Here is a 21600-nt window from a genome sequence, read left to right on the forward strand (position 1 = left end):
GCTGCTACCAGAGGCAACAAAGGGTGCTGAGACTCTACGTGACGCTTGCACTACTGTATGCGACCGGGCTTCTTGGAAGAGTTCCAGACGGCGCAAGGTGCCACGGCTAGAACCAGCCCGGTTGCATGTCTTGTGTGCGCTTGCCCCCTATGGCATTTGGTCTATCGTAGGTGGTGAAGAATCCCGTGTAGCTCTGTACTAGCCAGGGGTGTTGAAGGAGGGCTTTCCCTCCTCTAAAGATCCGCACTGCTCGACCTTGAGGGCAGTGATGGTCTCCCCCTGTCGTGCCACCGCGCCGCCCGCTGTCGCTCTCCATGGAGAGCGACAGCGGGCAGGCATTAGGGCGAGTACGCGGAGACTTCTTCTGCCTGTGCAGCCTCGCCCTGTAGGCCAGTGGAGCTATCAGGCACAGCTGTATTGTTTGTTACTCGGCCTCCACCGTCCGGTTTCTCCTTCTGTTCTTGCGAAGACCCTGCGTCGGGTGCTCTGGCTGTAGTTACTGAGTACCCTTTGGATGCCCAAGGCGTTCAGAGGCCCCATAGCTGTGTATTTCTCGCGCGCTGCAGTCTCGAGTGTACTCTTGGCTGTAGGGGACCCCCCGTGTCCACTAGGAGCCACCTTCGCGTAGCCTCCTTCCGTGCAAACTGCCACTCAGACGTGTTTAACAATTCTAATGGACCATAGTGGAACCAGACAAACCTTTGCGAAACGCACTGGCTGCACCTCCGGATTGCGGGCATCGCTCGCTGCTGGGACCGCAGCCGAAGACGGCTGCAGCTCAACTCCCGATATAGCGATCAGAGAAAGAATCTCTGGCGTGAATCCAGCCTCAATTCAATAAGAAAGCTCATCAAGAGTTGGAGAGCAACAAAAAAAGAATGCGCACGCACGCCGCTATATCAGCTCCCGTTACCAAACTGTTCTACGAGGCGGCAGCGGTGCTGCAATGAGGCTGGGGGCCCCCTGCCTGACAATCGCGTGGGTCTATTGGGATCGTTTGGTATGTTTGAGGCACTCATCCAGCTTTCCCTGGTGCTTTATGTCTCGAAATGCTCCGAAGACTCACAAGGCCCTCAGATGATGGTCCCTTGGATGCTGTGCGTGGAGCACCAGCGGTCTCGTGTGTTGCCTCTCCCTCCCGGCTCCTTCTGGAGTTTTGCGTCGCCTGAATAGGGACAAATACGTACATGTCGCTCATCTGTCCCTAAGGAGACTGCCGCTGCTCTGCTTCACGGGTACAGGCGTTCCACTGCGGCAGCTACAGTGATGCTTTGCGGATTATACGCTTGCTGCGGGCTTCTGTTGCAGTAGCGCCTTGACCCATGTCTGACCCGGACGGATCGCCTGTCTGCAGCATTTGAAATGGCAACACGAACGTCTGTGGCCTTTGCAGTTGCCGTTTCGCTGCAGCAGAGGGCCCCCAGCAAGGCCCTACAACAGCAGGGGCCCCCCGATCACTGCCATGCAGGTCCCCTAAGCAGGCTTATGCTTCTTTCCCTGCTTCTGGTACTAGGCCTCTTTACGTGTGTGGTTCCTGCGGCTGGGCGTGTGGCCTTCCTGTCCCCCTATGGAGGGGCCCTTTTGGCAAGAAGTTCTGCCTCTGTGGACGCGACGTTTGCCCCTTGGGGGCCCCCCGTTGGTCGCGTTGTCGGACAGCTGCTCTACAAAGGGAGCAACTGCAGCGCAGATGCACCTGAGGTGCTCTCTTTCCCATCCCTCGACTTTCGACCCCAGCTTCTTCGCTTGTCCCTCCAAAGGGCCTTGGGGTGGCTCACGCAACAGCTGCCCTCCACATGGCTAGCGCGCAGGCTGGAGCCTGCTGAGGAATCCCTCTTATCTGGCGCAAGAAACGCTCAACCAAGCGATCCCGCCCTCTTCTCAGGAGGCATTGCCCTAGCAGGCGAGCCAACACGGGGCGACAGCTGGAGGTGGGCCTTTTCCCACACGTATGCTCGCAGAAAAGCCTCTCTTAGCTACATTTTACCCTTGAGTTTTGCTCTGTGGAACGAAGAGCTTCGGGACTGGTCGCAGGGCCTTAGTCCGGGGGAATCCTTAAAGTCGTCTCCTCGCAGCGATTCTGCATCCGGAAAAAACGCGTCTCCTGAAAAAAAACAGCCGCAGCATCAGCCGTCAGCCCTAGCGGGCACAGGGGAAGAACCAGCCGAAGCAACGGAGGCTACGTGGGCCGCTCATCTGCGTGGAGCCGAAGGAGCACTCCTGCTTAATGGGCTGCGCAGGGTGCCCCTCAGTCGTAAGCGGATTTGGCTGTTTGATAGCTGCACAGAAGAGGAACTGTTGGGGCTCATCAAGGCTGCAAATGCCTCTGGAGCCTCCGCGCTGCTCCTAACAGATACCACCTTCAAAGACTACTCCTTGCCCCTACTAGGGAATGTGTTTGCCCCGAAGCCCCTCATGCCCGTCGCCTCCTTACCTGACTCCCCCCTGCTGCAGCAAATGAAGAGGCAGGCAGCAGCTGGAGCAGCAGCGGACGAGCCGTTATTTGTCCTTGTGGACTCAGCCATTCCTGAGGAAGCAGACTGTGCCGCACAGTGGCTGGCACTGCTCGCTTCCTTGGTTGCACTGCCTCTCTGGGGGGCCCTTGCGTTTCTGTGGCATGCCGAGTGCAGAAGAGACAACGGGAGAGACAGCACTCCGCTGCACTGGCTCCTAATGCTGCCTCCCCTGCTAAAGGCTGCCACTACTGCAGTGCAGGTTGCGTACTACTTGCAGTGCCCGACGTGGAATGCTCCCGCAGTGGAGTACCTGGTTATGGCCGTCATGAGCCTTGAGACGCTGTTTCAGACCTTCTTCTTTGCATCCCTCCTTCTGATCAGCAAGGGTTACCTCCTCACCAGAGAGACGTTCGGAAGGGGCGAGAGCTTCACCACCACTCTGCTTGTCAGTCTGAAGCCTACACTTAGAATTCCCTTCTGGTTGATGCACTTCATGCAATTTCGGATAGAGCAGTTGACGTTTCCCGACTAGCTGAGCTGCTTTCCAGCCTCCTTGCTTCCATCCCTCGATGCAACGATTATATTCTCCAGTTGTTCCTTTCTGAGGAAGTCGGGGAAAGGGGTATGTTCTTGCAGAAAAGTGCATTGCTGCTGCTGTTTTTGTGGCTGCAGATAAGCACCGTGTACGTGGTGAGCAGCACAAGCCAGGTAGAGCCTTCGGAGGGCCTTCCTGCTCGCCTATGCCTGTACATCGCGACGCTCTGCGTAGTGCTGCCCTCTTGCTCTCGCAGTATTCGGCAGGTCAGGGTGAGTTTTCTCGAGATGAAGGAGCATCTCGATGATAGCGAGGGGCCCCTATAAGAGCCAGGTGCTGATGCACACGTTGGAATGAAGGAGATAAGAGGGTAGCACCTGATGCGAAACAGAATTAGGGGAAGGGCTAGAGAGACATACTTGGGGAGGCATGCAAGGAGAGGAGTCAGCGTGTAATGCAAAAGACGGACTTCAGAGGGCGAGAGCAGCGACGTGCTGCAATAGAAGGAGGGATACGTCTGCGCAGGGCTGTACCGATAAGAATAGAAGAGAGAAACACGTTGATATCGAGGTGGTATTTTTTTGCTGTTGGTGTGCATATTTGTGCATATCCGCAGTTGCGTCTTGAATATGTGCAAGGCGCTGGATTACCAGAGTTTGTGGATGCTTTGAGGCTGAAGGAATGGATGTTTAGGGTCCATTATTTCTCTTGCCTCCTCTTCTTCTCCCTCTCCGCTGCCTGTACGCTGTTCTTCTTGGTGGTCCTTGATCGACCAGACTTGGAGACAGTCACCGCTATGCTGCTGGAATTCCTTTTCTGGACGGCTCTAGCGATCACCTTCAGACCCAGAAGGGGCATTGCATACTTTACGCTCCTCCAGGTGTGCTCGTACTGCTTGGTAGACCACGCCTTCTGGTCTATAAGTAGTCGCTCTAAGTGTGACCTCACTTGAGGCGCTCCAATCGACAGGCTTCCAAGAAACGTGGCACCATCACTGACAGGATTCCTGCTGCCGACTGACTGCCTTTCTTGCTGCTGGTTGCTGACTGATCATGCGAGGGGCCTTACAGCGTGTGACGCGTTCATCTCCTGCAGAAGGCTGGCACTTTTGTACAATATATATGTATAGGAGCAGAGAATACACCACCTGTCTGTCAGTTCTTCTATGCACTGCTTTGCTCTTCCATTTCTGTCTCTCGTCCTGCCCTCATCGACCCCCGTATCTGCGCTGTGTCGCCTTGTGTAGCCATCCGTTCCTGTCCCTCTTGCCAAGTTCTCTCACCGCCGCAGCTCTCGAGCTTTGTATGCTTTGTGCCTTTGTCAGTCAAGCGAGCCGCATTCCATCCTGCCGATGTATGCGGCCACACCCTTGCTGCCAAATGGTCGAGCCACCTTCGGGGGGGACGTAGGAGCCTCAGCTGAACAAGAGGATCCTTTCGCAGGGGATCGGCCTATCCTCATTCTAAATCCTTCCGCCTCAGAGACTCTCGAGTCTCCCTTCAGGGGCCTTGCTCTGGCCACTCTCGTCTCGCAACAGCCAACCAATGATGGTGCGCATACAATCACTGCAAAACGCTTGCTTGTGCCAGTAGAAGTGCTGCTCCTACTGCCACTGCTAATGCTTTTGAGGTCTTTTGCGATGTACACATACATATATGTATATATATATGTGCGTATATATCGCAAAAGACTCACCGTGGCTACACGTACGGGGCAAAGCTGAAGTGGCAGGTAGTGTTTCTATTTGCTGTGTACTTGGTGCTTATGCTATTCTGCTTACTGGCCTGCTTTCCTTTTGTTCTGTGTGGCGTTACAGGCGCTTCAGTCACTAAGGGAAGCACTGGACAAAACGAGCAGGCTTCACAGGGTGATGGGGCAAATGCAACTACCCTGACAACAACGCAGGATATTGCCTCGTAGGAAGGACCTTGACAGATTTAGGAGGCCCCAAAGGGGTCTGTTTGGCGCATGAGCCCCCTCTTCCCCAACAGGGCGTCTATAGGCGAGTAGGGCGGCACTTTCAAAGTGTACTGAACTTACACATTCGATCTTCAGTCCCACCTGCACGCGTTTCGAGCCACCTTTTCAGCGATGGACTGTTCTTTACAATGATTACACACCTGATGCTCCTGAAGGGGGTGCCTAAGCACTGTAACCAGCATGGTACGCTTGCTGGGGTGCACAGACGCCTCAATGGGCAAATCGTCCTATATAGAGGTCTTAGTGCAGCCCGGGGGAGACATAGGCCTGCATTCAGGCTCTCCCTCCTCGCGCTAGAGTCGACCCGTGTAGTTGTTTCTGGACTAGTGCAGCTAGAGAATATCCAGATATGCTATAACCACAGCGCCGCATCAGAAGCGGCCTCTTTACGAAGAGAGCTCTTGATGCCTTCCTAGCGGAATTTCTATGAAAGATCTCCCGACAACGTGCCCGCCCCTCAACAACGTCTTTGCCTGGGGAAACTCATCTTCAATTGAGCCCTGTAAACACGTGGGCCTGTAGCTTGCCTTGAGAATCCACTGCAACAGCCTCGACAGCTTCGGCCGCGAGAACTTTCTCGTCCACGTGCGAAAGAGGGCTACACCTGACGGCCTGTGCAGAGCCTTCCAGGAGGCACTGTCGAAGCCTGTGCAGCACAGCCTTACGGTACTGGCATGAACACGCCATACCGAATAATATATGTATGATGTATCGACCACCCTGCCCTTCAGATCTGCACGGGTGCCCTGAAGCCTATCCTGTTAAAAACACCTAAGTATGCCTGATAGAGGCTGCCCCCTGGCCTCGCATGTGCACGCAGCATGCATGCATGTCACTGACGGTAAAGCGCACTCAGGAATGGCGAGCCTGATTGAGTGTGCATCACGGACTAGCAGCTTCCCTCCCTCTGAAAGCATGTGTGAGGATAGGGTGCTTGCAGGCGCACAGCTGAACTGCTACGCTCGCAGGTTGTAACAGGGGCGGCACCAGCAGTTCTAGCGTTAGTACGACCAGGTGATCGTAATAGGAACTAAGGAGGAGGCTGCGCCATCTACCAACTGCTTCCTAATTATTATCCCGGGGTCCCATGCGAGATCCATTGCCATGCATGCGTCCTTCAAGAAACAAAGCCATTTAGGGGAAGCTCAAGCATTCACCAGGCATATTGTTTGCTCTGAGGGCTTGTACAGCGGCAGTCGCCAATCGTGCTAAGGCAAAAGCCCTTGCTCCTGCTGCTGTAACTACACGTGTTTTGCAGCAGCGCGCACTGTGGCAGCAGCAGTTGCTGCTCATAAATGTCTGCATCCGATGCACGCAGCCCTCTTATGAGGAAACAAATGATAGCAGCTCCCCAGCCGGTCGACAGGGAGGCGGCCTCTGACTCAGGGGCCCTAGTAAGACGGGAATCTAAACAGAGGCGATCGAGAGACGCCGCGGAGGTGATGAACACCGTCTGTTATTGTATACAGTCACAAGTTGGCGTTAAAATTTGTCAGCCTGTCCCCCCCTCCTCCCCCCCAAACAGGGTCGTTTGTTGAATGACGCATTCCTAAAGCATGCTTGCTGCCGCTGCTGCAGTGCAGTTCGGGATGGAAGCAACAAGCGTCGCCTCTAAAAGACTCCGCACGCGGGTAACTCGATCGGGAGTTTGACTTTTGACCAGAGTGAGGATACCCTTACAAATCTGAGGTTCCAGCAAAAACACGCAAAAGCAGCATAATGGAGTCCGAGCATGCGAGGGTTGAGCCAAGCCAAGACTTTTTGAGCAGCACAATACGCTTCGCCGTTCTCTATGTGCCCTGAAGGGTGCTTCCGCCCCAGTATAAACCTCCCTCTGTTGGCGTGAAGCGACTCGCTTCGCTCCCCACCCATTCCTCGAGGCCACACATCACCCCTCCTTGCCTCCCCCTTCGAAAAAGGCACCGAAAGAGCCCTAAAGCACGCCGCATGTCGCCTAACCTGGACTGCAAGAGCTTCGGATTCTGGCACTGGCAGCAGCACGCCTTTTCTGGTGATCTGCTGCTCCGCCTGGGGGCCCCATGCCTCTGAGCAGAGGAGGCCCCCGAAAGCCCCGCTGCATATTTGCGGGGCCCTTGGGTTATCGACGGCCAAGTCTGCAACTTGCGAAATAACTAGTGCCCTTATGCTGCAACACACCAGCCACGAACACTCCCAAGCCAGAGAAACGCTGCACACGTGGAGGCGCGCTCTTGCCACCCCCATGAAGCATTAGCCGCACCAAGGGCAAAAAACGGGCGTGTCTGTCGCTCTGACTGCGATTCGGTCTTGGTTGCATGCACACAGAGCGCGTGAAAGCTCAAGTTCGGCAATCGCAGCAACAGGATCGGAAGCACCAGCATGGCGGAGAAAAACTCGCGCTCACTAGCTCATGAGGACTGTCACGTCCCCTGTCAACTTGAGGTGCTCTGCAGCGAGGCGACCGAGCAGCGTGCCGTATCGAGCAGCCTTGCTGGCTCTCGACTCGTTTAGAGCTTTCGTGAAGACAGCGGCAAGCTGCCCAGCGCTCTGCTGTACCGGCAAGCGCAGGGAGCGCCACTCGGCAACAGAAGCCCTGAGCAGAATGCGATACACACATGCGCAGAAGGCCGTTCTGAGCGACAAACAACAACCCCACCACCAAAGAGGAAAGCGGGAAGAAGACACCCGCTGCAGAGCCCTTCGCTGCACCGCAAGAAAGACGAGCACAGGGAAAGACAAGCGGCTCAGCCGCACGCCCCTTCCGTGCTGCCCCCGTCACCCTCGGCTGCCTGCACACTTACTCGATGGGGGCCTCTTCTAGAACAAATTCAAACACAAGAAGATCAACTTCCGTTTTAAGCGCCGGGATTTCGCTTGGAGGCAACGAGGCATCCAAGGCACAGGCAACGCCACTACTGCCAGGAGTGCCAGCTGCTGCCTCGGCAGCTCCCGCTGTCGACGCAGCAGCAAGTGGAGCTCCTCCCGCTGTCACCCCCACACCAACCCCTGGACTGTAAGCACCGACTCCGCTCGTAAAGGGCCGCGGGGTGCTGCTGCTGCCGCTGTTTACGACAGTTTTTGTTGTCGCAATGCTTTTGCTGGCTGCCGCCGTCTTGCCTGCTGCCGCATCTCCCGCTGCCGCTACAGCACGCCGTGAATCCAACAGCTTCCGCTGCTCATCTAAGTAGCCCTTATAGGGCATCTCGCGCCGCAACCCCACCGTAAGAAACACTCCCTCCTGGGCCACCTTGATGGCGCCTCCCATCAACTCATCCCGCTTTGCCTGCATGCAAAAGCGCCACAGCGCAGCCGCAACACAACAGCAGCAGCAGCACGACACCGTTGCGTGGCGAGCTCTCTTTGCGCAGGTGTAAGCAGACGGCACAGGCCCATAATTAACTTTCAGCAGTGCATCCGCAGAAGTGTGCAAAAAACACCCGAATTCAAGCCCCTCATTGCCTCCGCTTACGTCTTCTCTAATCTCGGCAACAGACTTCGCAACATCCCTAAAGACCTTCTTCGTCCAGTGACGCTGGCGCAAATCCAGCAGATCCTGAATCTTAAAAGTAATCCTGCTGCAGTATCCTGCGCGTAGCTGCAATTCCTGCAGCTTCCCAATGAATTCGTTCATCATCCCCCTAGATGAGTCCTGTAGGTCCATCGTGTAACCTTCACGTATACACACACATACAGACGAATACACCCATACATGCACATACATACATACATAAATACACACACTCATACATGCACATACATACATACATACACATACACATACATAAACATACATACATACATACACATACATACATACATACACATACACATGCATACACATACACATACATACACATACACATACATACACACACATACATACACATATACACACGTACATACACATACATACACATACAGACAAACATACATACACACCCGCTGGACGTGAAAAGGGCAAGGGAATTGAAACGTCAGTTTCGAAAGCTTCCCAAAAGAGCAAAGGGGCCAGAGGATTGCTGGAAGAGAGGTCAACGTTCGTGTTGCGCGTTGAAGTTACCGATGGTCGTAAGGAGCTCCGTGAGGCACTCAATAAAGTGCTCATCCGGGAAGCTGTCTCCCTTGCTGCTGAATACGAGTGAATGAACAACGTCATTGAGCACCTTGGGACTGAGTGCCCGACGGAGGAAGAGTTCTCCGATAAAGCGCATATTCCCCAAAACGCGAGTTTTTTTCTTCTTAAGAAGTTTTGCTTCATCGTCGGTGTCCACGCACTCGGCACGTTCCTCCTCGGTGATGACAAGCACATTTTCGCCTTGCAGCCTGAAGGGAAGACACGCAGGCAAGAGACGCGGGAGGAGGAGGGGGGAGAGTGGTAAAAAGTAGGCGCTGCACAGCAAGCGAATCCACCTCGAACCCTGCCTCGCCGTATGAAAAACGGCCTGTTCCTGCTCTAAAGGGGAGAGGGCTATAAGGAGGAGCACGCAGCCATCTGGAGAGAAGTACTTTAGCTACGCTGCGTCGTTTTTTTTTAATTGAAAAAAAGCTCGGCGCCCTTGTGTTCTTACTTCTCGAACTCGTCTTGGCATCGATTGACGAAGGTCCTGTGGAAGTTGACGCGTCTCTCTTCTCCGGGAAGAGCGAACTCAGGGCTCCTCCAGCGGAGGATTTGGTAGAGATCCGCATACATTTCGCTGTATTCGGGTTCAGACACTGCCTGCACAGAGAGAGGCAGCGAGAAGCACCGGCAGAAGCTGGGAAAGTGCCGCAAGCGACACGTCTGTGGGACGACTGCCCCGTCACAAGAAGGCGTGAAAAAGCAGCCACGGAAAAAAAGACGCGGGGAGGGAGGCACTGGGAGCGATGCGACTGGGAAGCGCACTGCGCTTCTTCGTACCTTGTTGAAAAGGAGATCTGCAAGTAGCTGCAGGTCCTCTAAGGACTCGAACTGCTCTTCCTCTATGCAAATCTTCTCGCAAACAACACCAAAATTGTCAATCGTCAGCTTGTTGAGCAGAGCGTTCAGAGTTCTGCGCTTCCTCTCGCGTGGATTGAAGTCTCTGTTGACTCGGAACGTCGACGCAGCAGGCATGCGCATTGCGGGCTGCGCAAACGGATAAACGCACACATACAAACACACACGTACATACACACATGAAGTGAAGCAGCAGGAGACACATTAGAGGGGCAGGGCCTTACAATCAGCGGCAGCCAACAGCGGTGCTGTGCTGCAGCGCAGCCCAGCACCCTAAGGCGGCCTGAGAGGGAGAGAGCAGCAAGAGCAGCAAGAGCAGCAAGAGCAGCAAGAGCAGCAAGAGCAGCACAACATTCTCTATTTACCGCAGGCTCGCGAGAGGGTGGAGGAGGGCGATTGCCAAAGAAGCCACTGAGTTTCGCATAGCCGTCGGTGGGAGGACCCCTGCCAACGGAAAGAGGGCCCCTAGGGCCTCCTGTGGCTCCAGACTGCGCCATAAGAGAGACACACATACCCCCAAGGATATTGCATCAGGAGCGCGATTTAAAACAAGCCGACAGAAAAGCATGAGGAGAGACAGAAGAGGCAACGCCCAAGTCGCGTGTACTCCGTCAGTGGACAGACAGACAGACAGACACAGAGACACAGAGACCTACACAGACCACCATACATGTGAGTCTCGGGGGAAGGGAGAAGAAGGGAGGAAACGACGTAGGGGGACAGACCAGAAGGCGAAAACACTTTAAGAAGGTGCGACAAAATCATGCACGAAGGTTTTGCATACGCCCAGATTAATATTAACAGGTGGGAAACGCGCCAGACATGGGTGGCCCCAGTAAGAGGAGCACAGCGACAAGAGAGACAAACAAAGAGAGACAGAAAAACAAACAAACAGAGAAAGACAAACAAACAGAGAAAGACAAACAAACAGAGAAAGACAAACAAAGAGAGACAGAAAGACAAACAAACAGAGACAAACAGAGACAGAAAAACAAACAAACAGAGACAAACAGAGACAGAAAGACAAACAAACAGAGACAAACAGAGACAGAAAAACAAACAGAGACAGAAAAACAAACAGAGAGAGACAAGCAAACAAATAGACTAACAAACAAAGAAGCACACAAGGCGGGCGGGAAGAGAGAGAGGGTCCTCTTATCTTACTCCTCCTCTCCACAGCAAGGGGTTATTTGCAGCAGAGCCTCCAGCAGCGCTAAGCCGTCCATCTCCTGCCCCTGCATCGGTATCTCCGGGAGTTTTCGAGGATCTGAAGGCGCTGGTATTTGTGCTGTTTGTTCCGCCTCCACCAGCAGGGGTGTTGACTGCACAGGGCCCTTGTCTCCTTGCTGCTCCAAAGACACCTGACCCCAAGCCGTTATTCATGTTGCTAGCAGTGGGGCCCTGACGCCTTTGCCAATCCCTTAAGCTGCCTAATCCGCCAGCAGAGCTGCTACTCACGCCACTGCTGCTGCTGCTGCTGCTCACCCCACTGCCACTGCTGCCACTCGCACCACTGCCACTGCCCACGCCACTGCTGCTAAGACTGTTGCCAGCGGCTCCCCCCGCGTTTTGCCTCCGCATCTCGTCTAAATCTCCGCAGCGGAAGAATCCCCACTCTGGAGTCGTTATGTGAGGCTTCAACACACGGTACAACCCCACCAACTCCCTTACGGTAAAGGTACCCGGTGCTGCTGCTGCTCCTGCTGCTGCTGCTGCTGCTGCTCCTGCTGCTGCTCCTGCTGCTCCCGTCTTGGACGCTGTCGCCACAGCACTTGCACCGCGAATTTCGACAGGAGAAAGGGCACGTCGGACGGGGGTGGCTGCAGCTGCTGCTACAGGTGTAGGGATGCCTGCTGCAGTTGCTGCAGTTGCTGCAGTTGCTGCTGTTGCTGCAGTTGCTGCTGTTGCTGCAGTTGCTGCTGTTGCTGCTGGAAGGGGAGGGACACCAGCTGCTGCTGCTGCTGCTGCTGCTGCTGCAGTTGTTGCAGTTGTTGCAGTTGCAGTTGCAGTTGCTGGAAGGGGAGGGATACCAGCTGCAGCTGCAGTTGCAGCAGTTGCTGGAAGTGGAGAAGCATCTGTAGCTACAGCCTCTTCTGGCGAAGTCTCTGCCGCACATGGCGCTGTCTTGTTGAGCTGGCGAACGGTAATAGTAGGTGCAGCAGACTCGGCAGCTGCTGCTGGCACTGCAGCTCCTGCTGCCCCCTGCTGCTGCACGGGCAAAAGGCTGCCAGACCCCTTCGATGCGTGAGACGAGGCGGTAGGGGGAGCAGACTGCGGCGTGTCTTGTGCAGTCGCAGCCTCCCTATGCACAGCTGTCTTCCGTCCCGCAGTCGAAGGGGAGCGCCCTGTGGCTGCTGAGGGACCGTGACTCTCCGCTTTTTGCTGCTGCTGAGCTTCAGCTACCGCAGAATTTACTTCCAACTTGGCGACTACTCGCTGCTGTTTCTGTTGCTGCTGTGGCTGTTGTTGCTGCTGCTGTTTCTGTGGCTGTTGCTGCTGCTGTTTCTGTTGCTGCTGTGGCTGCTGTTGCTGCACATGCTGCTGCTGCACATGCTGCTGCTGCACATGGAGGTTCTCTCTTGGGCTCCTTCCACGGCGAGGACTGCTGACGCGAGACGCTCGTCTGCTGCTCGTGGCAACAGGCGTAGGCGTTGCGGAGCCGGAGTCTACAGCCAGAAGGCTGCGAGTCTCGCATGTTGCTGCGGCAGACAGCTTCTTGGGGGTCGCTGCGCTCGCATGCAGCGGCTCTTGAACGGCAACATCATCTGCAGCATTTGCGTCAGGCTGACGGTCTCTTCGCGACAGCTTCCGTTGCTGGTGGGGGTGCTCAGGAACGCCTCTTTCTGCATTTTCAGCAGAAGCAGCTGCAGCAGAACCGTCCGAGGCAGCCGCAGACGAAGCTCTCCTGCTGACGCTCGACGTTGGGGTCCTTATTGAAGCCTTATGCGGCTGGTGATGAGGCTCTGCCGGAGTCGAAGGGGGGGGAGGCGCTGCTGGCTGCAGATCCGACGTAAACGTGTCTGCAGAACCTACAGCTTGCTGCTGCACGTGTGGCTGTTGTACTTGTTGTTGTACTTGTTGTTGCATTTGTTGCTGCTCATCTGCTCTGTCTGCAGAATCTCGCTTCGCTCCCCTCTCCACGGCGATGTTTTGCACCTTCTTCCTGGCTCGCCTATCTTGTTGCTGCTGCTGCTGCGCTGCTGCTGCTGCTGCTCCTACGCTTGCTGCGGCAGGAGACACTTGACGACGAATGGACACGGCAGCGGCAGAGCGGTCTGCTGCTGCTGCTGCTGCTGCTGTTGGATTTGCAGCCAAAGGCAGGGAGGGCCCCTCCGCAAGCGGGTTGCTCCGCGATGCTTCCCCTGCAGCAGCAGGTGTGCCGACGATCTCTGCAACAGGTCTGGAGAAAAGACGCCCCCCCCCCATCTGCTGCTGCTGCTGCATCCTCAATTGCTGCTGCTGCTGCAGGGCACCTTCACCTCTCGGATGTTGCTGCTGCTGCTGCCGGGAGGCGTCTGCTGCAGCAGGAGGGCTTGCAGTCGAGCCCACGTGCAGGGGTGGAGGGGGGGCCCCTCCCCCGGTGAGTGGCGCTTGCTGCTGCTGCTGCTGCTGCTGCATGACATGCAGCAGAGGAGGAGGAACGGAGGCTTGCATGACCAAGGGAATGTCTCCACAGTGTGGCAGCGGCAGCCGAGCTCCGTAGGGAAGCAGGTGGCTGCCCATGAGGCCATACACCGGAATCGCTGCTGCTGCTGCTGCACCTGCTGCTGCTGCTGCTGCTGCTTGGTTCGGGTGCAGGGGCCCCCCCGCCCCTGGACGCGCCCCGGCCCCAAAGGCCTGCATCTGCTGAGGGGCCCCCCCCGCTGCCGAAGCTGCCGAGTGGGGCAGCTGCTGGGGGCCCCTCATGTCTCCTCCAGGCAACAGAAAGGGGTACGCTGGCTGCTGCATGCCTAGCGGCAACAGGGCATGCGGAGGCAGGGCCCCCAGCATCTGCGGAGGCTGGATAAGACTGCCAGGCATCATCTCGCGCTGCTGCTGTTGCAGCACAGGCCGCTGCTGCTGAGGAGCAGCTGCTGCACCCTCCATCATTTGGGGGTGTTGCTGCTGCTGTTGCTGTTGCGGCTGCAGCCCCGCCGCAGCAGTGTCGGCACCGTTCATGGGGTGCTGCTGCTGCTGCTGCGGCAATTCGCCTACACCCGCCGCCCCCCCGTGCTGCTGCTGCTGGTGATGCTGCTGCTGGTGATGCTGCTGCTGCTGCCGCGCGCTGGCTTGGCGGTCCGCCTTCCTTTGCCGCGTGCGCTCTCCCCGGGGGCCCCGGCCGGAGGGGGGCCCCCCCCCCTGGAGTGCCGCTGCAGCGGCTTCTCCCGCAGTTACAAACTGCTGGGGGGGCGGCTGGTGGGGAGGGTGCTGCGACCCCCGGTGCTGCTGCTGCTGCTGCTGCTGCTGCTGCTGCTGCTGCTGCTGCTGCTGCTGCGCTGCTGGAGGGAAGGGGGGGCCGTAGGGAGACGAAGGGGCTGGCCCGCCAAGGGGGCCCTGATGCATCATGCGTCCGTACCCATGAGGGGCCCCATGCATCTCAATCCCCAGGGGCGGAGGGGGCCCCGCCTCCATGAAGGGCCTGGGGGCCCCCCCGCAGTCCGCTAAAGGCCGCATCATGCCCGGTTGGGGGCCCTGCTGCTGCTGTGGATCTAGGGGCCCTCCCGCTGCAACCAGGGGAGCACCCTCTGCACTGACCACCTCGCCAGCGCATTCATGCTGCTGCTGCTGCTGCTGCTGCTGTGAAAGCGTGCTCTCGTTGCTTCTCCGGCCTGCTGAGGGTCCTGAGGGGCCCCTCTGTTGAGCGGGGGTTCTCACAGGCGCTGTGGAGGAGTCTGCCGCAGCATCTCCTGCAGCAGCGGCGGCAGCGGCAGCGGCCTGTTGTCGTGGTTGCTGCTGCTGCTGTTGCTGCTGTTGCTGCACGTTGCGAGCCGCTGCATTGTGGATTTTCCTGCGCTCTCTTTTAACCATTTGTCCTACGTGCACCGCTTCTCCCGAGTTCGTACGGCGCGCAAGGCCTCCTGCTGCTGCTGCCTCCTGCTGCAGCTGCTGCTGCAGCTGTTGGGGGCCCTCTGCTGGAGGGCCTGCTGTATCTGCGTGCCCAGTCACCGTGCTGCTGCTAGTTTGCGAATGGTGTCGGTGCTGCTGCTGCTGGCAGTCCGCCTGCGCCGCTGTTGCCTCTCCAGGGGCTCCTGCTGCTGCTGCTGCTGCTGCTGGCGCACTGCCAGCAGGCTGTGGGTGCTGCTGCTGAGGCTCTGTGAGAGAAGGATCTCCGTTGATTACTCTCCCTGTTTTGGGGTCTCTAATCTCCAGAGCATTCTTCTTGCGGGGGCCCGCCTGCTGCAAGGGGTGCTGCTGAGGCCTCTGCTGGAGAGCCCCGGGGGGCCCCCCCCACATGGCCCCATAGGCGGGATACATCGCCAGGGGGGCCCCGTACGAGCCAACCAGAGAGAGTGGATCGTACCGGTAGCCTGCGGCAGCCGCTGCCGCTGCTGCTGCCGCTGCTGCTGCCCCGTGAGGCCCTCCAACATGGTGGTGATGCTGTGGCTGCTGCACTGAGGCGTCCCCCATCGCTCCCGGGGGGGGCCCCCGGCCGTAGTGTTGGGGATGCTGCGGGTCCAAGTGCATCGGGTGCGGAGGGCCCCCTCTCTCGGCCCCCTGCTCTTGAAGCTCGGCCACGTGCAGCAACTGCTGCTGCTGCTGCGCGTGCTGCTGCTGCAGCGTCTCGCCGTGGTGGTGGGGCCCTTCGAACCGATGCGGGGGCCCCCCCCCATGGTGGGGGCCCCCCGTCCCTTCACCCAGCGCAGCCCCCGGAGGGGCCGTGCTGGCCGCACCGGCCGAGGGGGGCCCCATGAGCACAGGGGCCACACGGCCGCCTCCATGCATCATTGCTGCTGCTGCTGCTTGCTGCTGCTGCTGCTGCACATGGTGATGTTCGAAGGCATGGCTCATGGGAGGCTGCTGCTGCTGCCCTTCCGCCGCTGGCAGCTGCTGCTGGGGCTGTTGTTGCTGCTGTTGCTGCGCCCCCCGGCTTCTCACGAAGGGCTGTTGATGTGGGGCCCCCCCATGCACGTGAGGCGGCGGCAGCGGCTGCTGCTGCTGCTGCTGCATCTGGGGGCCTCCCCCCCTCGGCAAGTGGTGGGGCCCTGCATGGGCAGGGGCCCCCATATTCGGAGGCGGGAGGCTTTCCGCGTCGGGGCCCCCATGAGGCCCTGCGAACGCCCCGGAAAGGGGAGGGTACGGCTGCTGCTGCTGCAGCGGGGGGCCCCCTCCCCCCCCCCCCTGACTCCCGTGTCCATGCTGCAAACCACCTCCTCCTGCTCTGTGGGGCCCACCTGAACGCGAGGGGCCCCCGTGGTGATGAAAGCCTCGACCCCTGAGCCACGCCGCAACAAAGACGGAAGGACTAGCGATCAGCAGGGATCCTGCGGCGGCAAAGAGAGACGCTGTGGCGCATGCAGGCCAAGTTTCTACAAAAAAACCACTTGACGAGGAGACAGCCACGAGTCTGAAGGGCTCTCTAGCCGTCACACCAAGAGGAAACGCCCGTCACTGAGGGGTCAAACATTCGGCAAGCGGCCGTATAAGATACCGTCCAGTCCCCCTATGCATACATCACTCTCCGCGTAAGAACTTGCGATTCCGACACGAAGGGTATCACAGTATGGCTTCCCCGTTCCACCGAGGCACACGAGTCAACACGTGCCTCTCTTTGCATAGCCTTGTATCGAGATATATGTACAAATACGTAGCCTTCCACACAGACCTTTAGCACCGCCAAAACGTATGTATGGCAAGCAATGCACGAAAAACCCTAAATTGACACAGTTTAAATTGTGGGTATATGTCGAGGTTACTTGCATGGGTTCCGGGTATGCCTATGCAGATATATATATATATATATATATATATATATATATATATATATACATATCTATACATATATGTATACAACATCTATATACGTGCATGAGATCACAGATTCATGCATGCAGATTGAGTCCTGAGTACCCTCGCAAGTGCAGACGATTCTGGTAGAGCGGCTAACCCGCCGTCCATCAGCGTGGAGGCATTTTTGCCGATACGGCAGTATATCGAGAAAAGGCGGAAAAAGCCCAGACAGACTACAGGAGGAGCAGAAGCGACACTCACCTCCCAGCAAACTTTCCACCCCGTTGTCGGGAGAACGGGGGAGGATCCAGTGGCGATGACATGGTGCTGCTGCTGCAGAAGGGGCCCTTAGCGCCGTGTGGCTGTGGCTTCACGCGTTTGTGCGGGGGGCATCATACGAAACGAGGCCATACACGCCCCCCGTATGTCTATGATGCAAAAACACGTTATAGAGTGGCGTTCTGGCGATATCAACAATACTGCTGCACTGGCAGCAACGCAGACAAGACAATGCCTGTAGCGGAAAAAACACACAGTCCCAAGAGCCCTACCACACACATGGGTAAGTGCGCCTACAACGCACCACTACATGCACTGCCGCAGGAAGCACGGGCATGTACAAGCGTCAACAAATCTCCCCTCTCCGCTGTCGTGCCCTCCCAAGGGGCCGCTCGATGGGGGCCCGCTGCTTGGGTGGACCCCAAAGCTGCCCCTGAAGCTCATCGAATCTGGAGCAGCCCGTTGCTGGCGCTGCTACCCACCTAAAAGATAAAAGAGACAAGGCGTAAGAAGGCTTTCGAGGAGGCGCCGAAAAGTATCAAAAAGAAGTACGGAGGGGCCCCTCTGCAGCCGCGGGGCTTAGCACGTGGTGTCTCACGGGAGAGATAGCACGCCCCCACCGCTGCCTTTGCTGGTGCTGCTGCTCCAGCAGTATGAAATAAAGAAAAATAAGGAAGAAGCAAGGCTCCCAAAGGACCGGTAGCAACCCACCAACACAGCCCAGCTGCCCAGACAGCAGAGAGTAAGCCTGGGGTTACAGGAGGATGCTTGCGTCCCCCCTTCTTCTTATACGAGCCTCCCTCTCCCTTATTCTCTGCTGCGGCTACACGTAGCTGAAAATCCTGCCTAAATTTGTCAAAAAAAAACTTGCTGCTCCCGCCGGTAACCTTGCCTCCGCAGCACAGCACGGCTGCAGCAGCAGCTGCAGCAGCTGCAGCAGAAGCTGGATGGCAGCCACTGCTGCCCGCTTCACCACGCTTGCCGCCTGGTCCTCGCTCTGCTTTCAGCCAAACTGGAGTTACAAATTAGACACTTTGACATTACACTATTTGCTTATGCATTTTGGGGGCGCTTTCAGGGATCTTGACATCATTTTCAGCGCCTTGTAATACCATGAACTTCTTTCCTTGCGGGGCCCGAAGCCAGCCCGATGGTGCCGCCTCAGTTGCTGCTGATCCAGATAAGCATTTGCCATCATCGATACAGCACCCGCTGATGCTAAACCTAAAAGCAGTTGCTGCTATCTATATGGCCCCCGCTGACCAGCCGATACCTCTCTGAGGACTAAGTTATTTTAATGTACACTCGGAGCCACTTCCCCACACCCACAAAACCGCCAGGGTGCCCCCTCACCATACGCGGAAGGGGCAAAATTAGAACAGAGTTGTTTTTAATGACAAATCATCAGTTATATATATCGAGTAAGAGACTAAATTTGATGTCTCGCATCAGTCGCACTACGCAATAGCCCTTATACTGTGGGTGCTAAGGTGTGCGCACATCTTCACACCAGCTACACGAGTTACATCTAACTAGGCATTTTTGTAAACATTTGACCATCTGTTTCGTCTACTCGCAATAACAATAATCTCTATCCAAGAAGACGCAGCTTTGCGCCCGTGTGCTCTAGATATCACGTACAACTAGCAATGGATGCTAGGGTGCTTTCAGGGACGGGCAACGCGCACCACAGATGTTTCTTTGCCTTGATGTTGAAAACTCGGGTAGGCATCGGCAAGAAAAAGGGGCAGTTTTTTCGAGCACTTCTCAATAACGTCCTGTTCATTTTGTGTTGAGTCGGAAGTTATATGTCCGCCTACGTCGATATTAAATGAAGCGTGGTAGCTGGTAGCACTGTGTCGTAGTACAATGCAGCGGTTCCCCGCTCAACTATTCGCCGTGGATGCAGGGGGAATATTAAATATCCCACAAAACTTTTCCAGTTTCGATTGACTTATTTGGCGCTTCAACAAATTGGTTTCCATGGCACCAGGGTAGGTTGGATGGAAGCTCACGGTGGCGCGACATCGTTGGGGCAGCAGACGCCGTCCTGCAAGCTGTGGAGTGCACAGTGACTCCGCGATTGGTAAAAGGCATAATTTGCCAGCCAATAATGGATGTACCAATAAGGCGATGATAATCATTCGTCAGCCAGTTGGAGAAGTACCTCGCTTCGTGTCACCAAGATAATGAGAAACGTTGGCTTTTTGTCGAATATACAAGGCAGAATAAATTCAATCTTGGCTTTCCTGATGAAGAGGAAGGCATTCACCAGCAGGGATTACAACAGCTCAAGCCTTCGTACATGCCCTCCCCAACTAATATATGCCGAGATCAACTTAACAGCAAGCTTCCGGCGAAAAAAGAAAGGCTAAGCACGCGAATTCATCAATACATCCACACGTTGCGGAACATGAAACTTTGTTTTGCAATAGTGACAAAGTACACGAAGGCCTCGCCCTTTAAGTGGCTTTCCTCATGACTACCGAAGTGACAATTCGGGCGATCGCAAAAATGGGCATTCACACAGCGAACAAACACCGAACCCATGGGGCTCCCACCAATGATAGACCACCCTAGGTCTCAAAAGCATGTGAGCGCAGCTCCTGTGTCGTTGGCTGCAAGAATAAACACAGAGAATGACAAGCGCTTGATGACTTCAGAGTAACACTTTATTCACTGCCTCAATTTAGCTCGGTGCTGGAACCAACAAGGGCTGCAGTATTACTTTTAGAGTCTCAGATTGGAGAAACTTGACGCCAGATTCAATACAAATAAGTGGAGAACCCATTGAATGTCCTCCCAAAAAACCTCCCTTTTTCATTCCCCTTTTTCTCCTGATCGTGCCCCTCACAGCTCAACGCACGAGAGGAGAGGGGGGCACCTAGTATGCGCGCTCCTGCACTCCCTAAGCATTTCGAGTATTCCTATCTTTTTGCGCGTACTGTATAGAGCACACACGTATTTACACACAATATCTTGCTTTTTATCGTACGGGAATAACCATGTTCTGTAATATATAAGATACAAAAACAGCCAATGCATTTATTCAAATCCTTGCCAGTATATAGTATAACATGAGGAATGTAGTAGAAATTGCCAAAGTGTAGCTTGGTCCAACACAGTAGCTCTACTTCAACTTCTCAAACAGCGGCTTCATAAAAAGTAGATGGTTCTGTGGCAGGAAACTTTTACAACCCCCACGCCCCCTAGGAGGCGGCGTTGGGGGTACATAGACTCAAACCGAGGCCAGTGCTCGATCACACCCCTACTCTATGTGGTTATACTACTGTTTGGCACATTTTACTGCACCAGTTGTCTTCAACAAGGACCTAAAATGACTATTTACCAATTTTTAAATCTTTTTGTCTGTATTATTCACTGAGGAACAGCGTCAGCTCGCCAAAGTGAAACTCAATGCTCTCAGTGTGCGCTTGACGCTATGTGCAACTAGCCGCGAATGCCTGAAGTGCTTAAAAGGTGCATCAAAGTGGACCCTAAACGCAACTCATCATTGCTTATATCGGAACCCCGCGAGATGCGGGCAGGAGAAAGAGAAACTTCTTTTGGAGGGACACACATAACTATCAATTAAACTTGCATTGAATCTGGAACTGCATATCTTCAAACGAAGGCCTTCGATGGAGCGTTACACCTACCCTATCGCCCGCCCTCACCCCACAGTGTCTGGGCATTAGGAAAGGAACAGCACTTAGAATGGAGATAGCTCAGCCCTTTGAGCACTTCTGCCTCTCATGGAAAGTCACGCAGAGTAACTTCTTGCACAAGAAGTGCGTATTTATTCTTGTAGTACACAGGAAAGCCAATTCTTCCAATAAGATAAGCCAAAACATGAATTTTCTGCTTAAAATGGCTCCAGATCAAGCACATTAACTGTAGGAGTAATAGATCTGTACCTAAGCGGGGAGGAGAAATCGGGGTAAGGAAGGTATTCGTTTCCAGGAGAAAGCAGTTCAGAACGCACATAGTAGCGTATGCTCCACGTCTAAGCGCTCATTGAAGTACCCTACCTTTCTACTTTCGCCGAAGTAGTGGTCCCCTACTTGACTGAGTTGTTCTGCCGGTAGCCATGAGGGGAGTGAAGCTGTTCCTAGAGCACTGTGCTATCTTTAGATAGCAACGTAGTCCTATAACTTTTTCGGAGTCTATTAGAGACAGTTGCATCTCGATGGCGCCTTCTACTGCTGTCTTGTCGATCTTGTAGCATCCAAGGCACGGAACCTCAGTTCATGTGATTCCCTACCTCTCATCTCTTCAACTCTCAAGAGCAGCCTCCTTAACTGGTATCCCAAAGAATTGTAAGTGCCGGTGAAGCCTTGAGTGAGTAGCTGCCCTAGTTTCATTATCTGATCTACGCTTCTGGCGGCAAAGATTTATAAGTGCTAGTTCTGGCAGTTGTCACCCTTTCGTGATTGAAATATCTGTAAATTTGGCAACCTCAATTACGCAAA

General features: G+C 55.4%; 2 protein-coding genes across 2 annotated transcripts; one reads left to right on the top strand and one right to left on the bottom strand.

Moving 5' to 3' along the window:
* Window positions 1–1362: 1362 nt before the first annotated feature.
* LOC34617602 lies at window positions 1363–5134 on the top strand. The gene is made up of 5 exons (XM_026337246.1): window positions 1363–2898; window positions 3605–3687; window positions 4309–4576; window positions 4678–4719; window positions 4991–5134. Exons 1-5 carry the CDS (start codon window positions 1363–1365, stop codon window positions 5132–5134), a joined length of 2073 nt encoding a protein of 690 aa, XP_026193031.1.
* A 1383-nt stretch (window positions 5135–6517) lies between these two features.
* Window positions 6518–17172, bottom strand: LOC34617603. The gene is made up of 14 exons (XM_026337257.1): window positions 17111–17172; window positions 15242–16334; window positions 14965–14992; window positions 11487–11628; window positions 11087–11405; window positions 10291–10410; window positions 9845–10051; window positions 9516–9664; window positions 9008–9270; window positions 8417–8616; window positions 7749–8230; window positions 7352–7540; window positions 6928–7114; window positions 6518–6652 (listed from the first exon to the last, which is right to left on the bottom strand). The coding sequence occupies exons 1-14, from the start codon at window positions 17170–17172 to the stop codon at window positions 6518–6520; spliced, it is 3576 nt and encodes a 1191-aa protein (XP_026193042.1).
* Window positions 17173–21600: the final 4428 nt, after the last annotated feature.

Source organism: Cyclospora cayetanensis, unplaced genomic scaffold, assembly GCF_002999335.1.
Source record: "Cyclospora cayetanensis isolate NF1_C8 unplaced genomic scaffold, CcayRef3 CcayRef3_contig_171, whole genome shotgun sequence".
Lineage (NCBI taxonomy): Eukaryota > Apicomplexa > Conoidasida > Eucoccidiorida > Eimeriidae > Cyclospora > Cyclospora cayetanensis.

Bases quoted from the DNA above. Each gene is read 5' to 3' on its own strand.
- LOC34617602 (XM_026337246.1), top strand. From the start codon at position 1,363: ATGGCAACACGAACGTCTGTGGCCTTTGCAGTTGCCGTTTCGCTGCAG. The intron at 2,899-3,604 runs GTCAGTCTGAAG...GCATATCCGCAG, and splicing joins GCTTCACCACCACTCTGCTT to TTGCGTCTTGAATATGTGCA. The intron at 4,577-4,677 runs GTAGAAGTGCTG...ATATCGCAAAAG, and splicing joins CAAAACGCTTGCTTGTGCCA to ACTCACCGTGGCTACACGTA.
- LOC34617603 (XM_026337257.1), bottom strand. From the start codon at position 17,172: ATGTCATCGCCACTGGATCCTCCCCCGTTCTCCCGACAACGGGGTGGA. The intron at 9,665-9,844 runs GTACGAAGAAGC...CTCTCTGTGCAG, and splicing joins CAGATCTCCTTTTCAACAAG to GCAGTGTCTGAACCCGAATA. The intron at 8,617-9,007 runs GTAACTTCAACG...GTATACGTGAAG, and splicing joins GGAGCTCCTTACGACCATCG to GTTACACGATGGACCTACAG.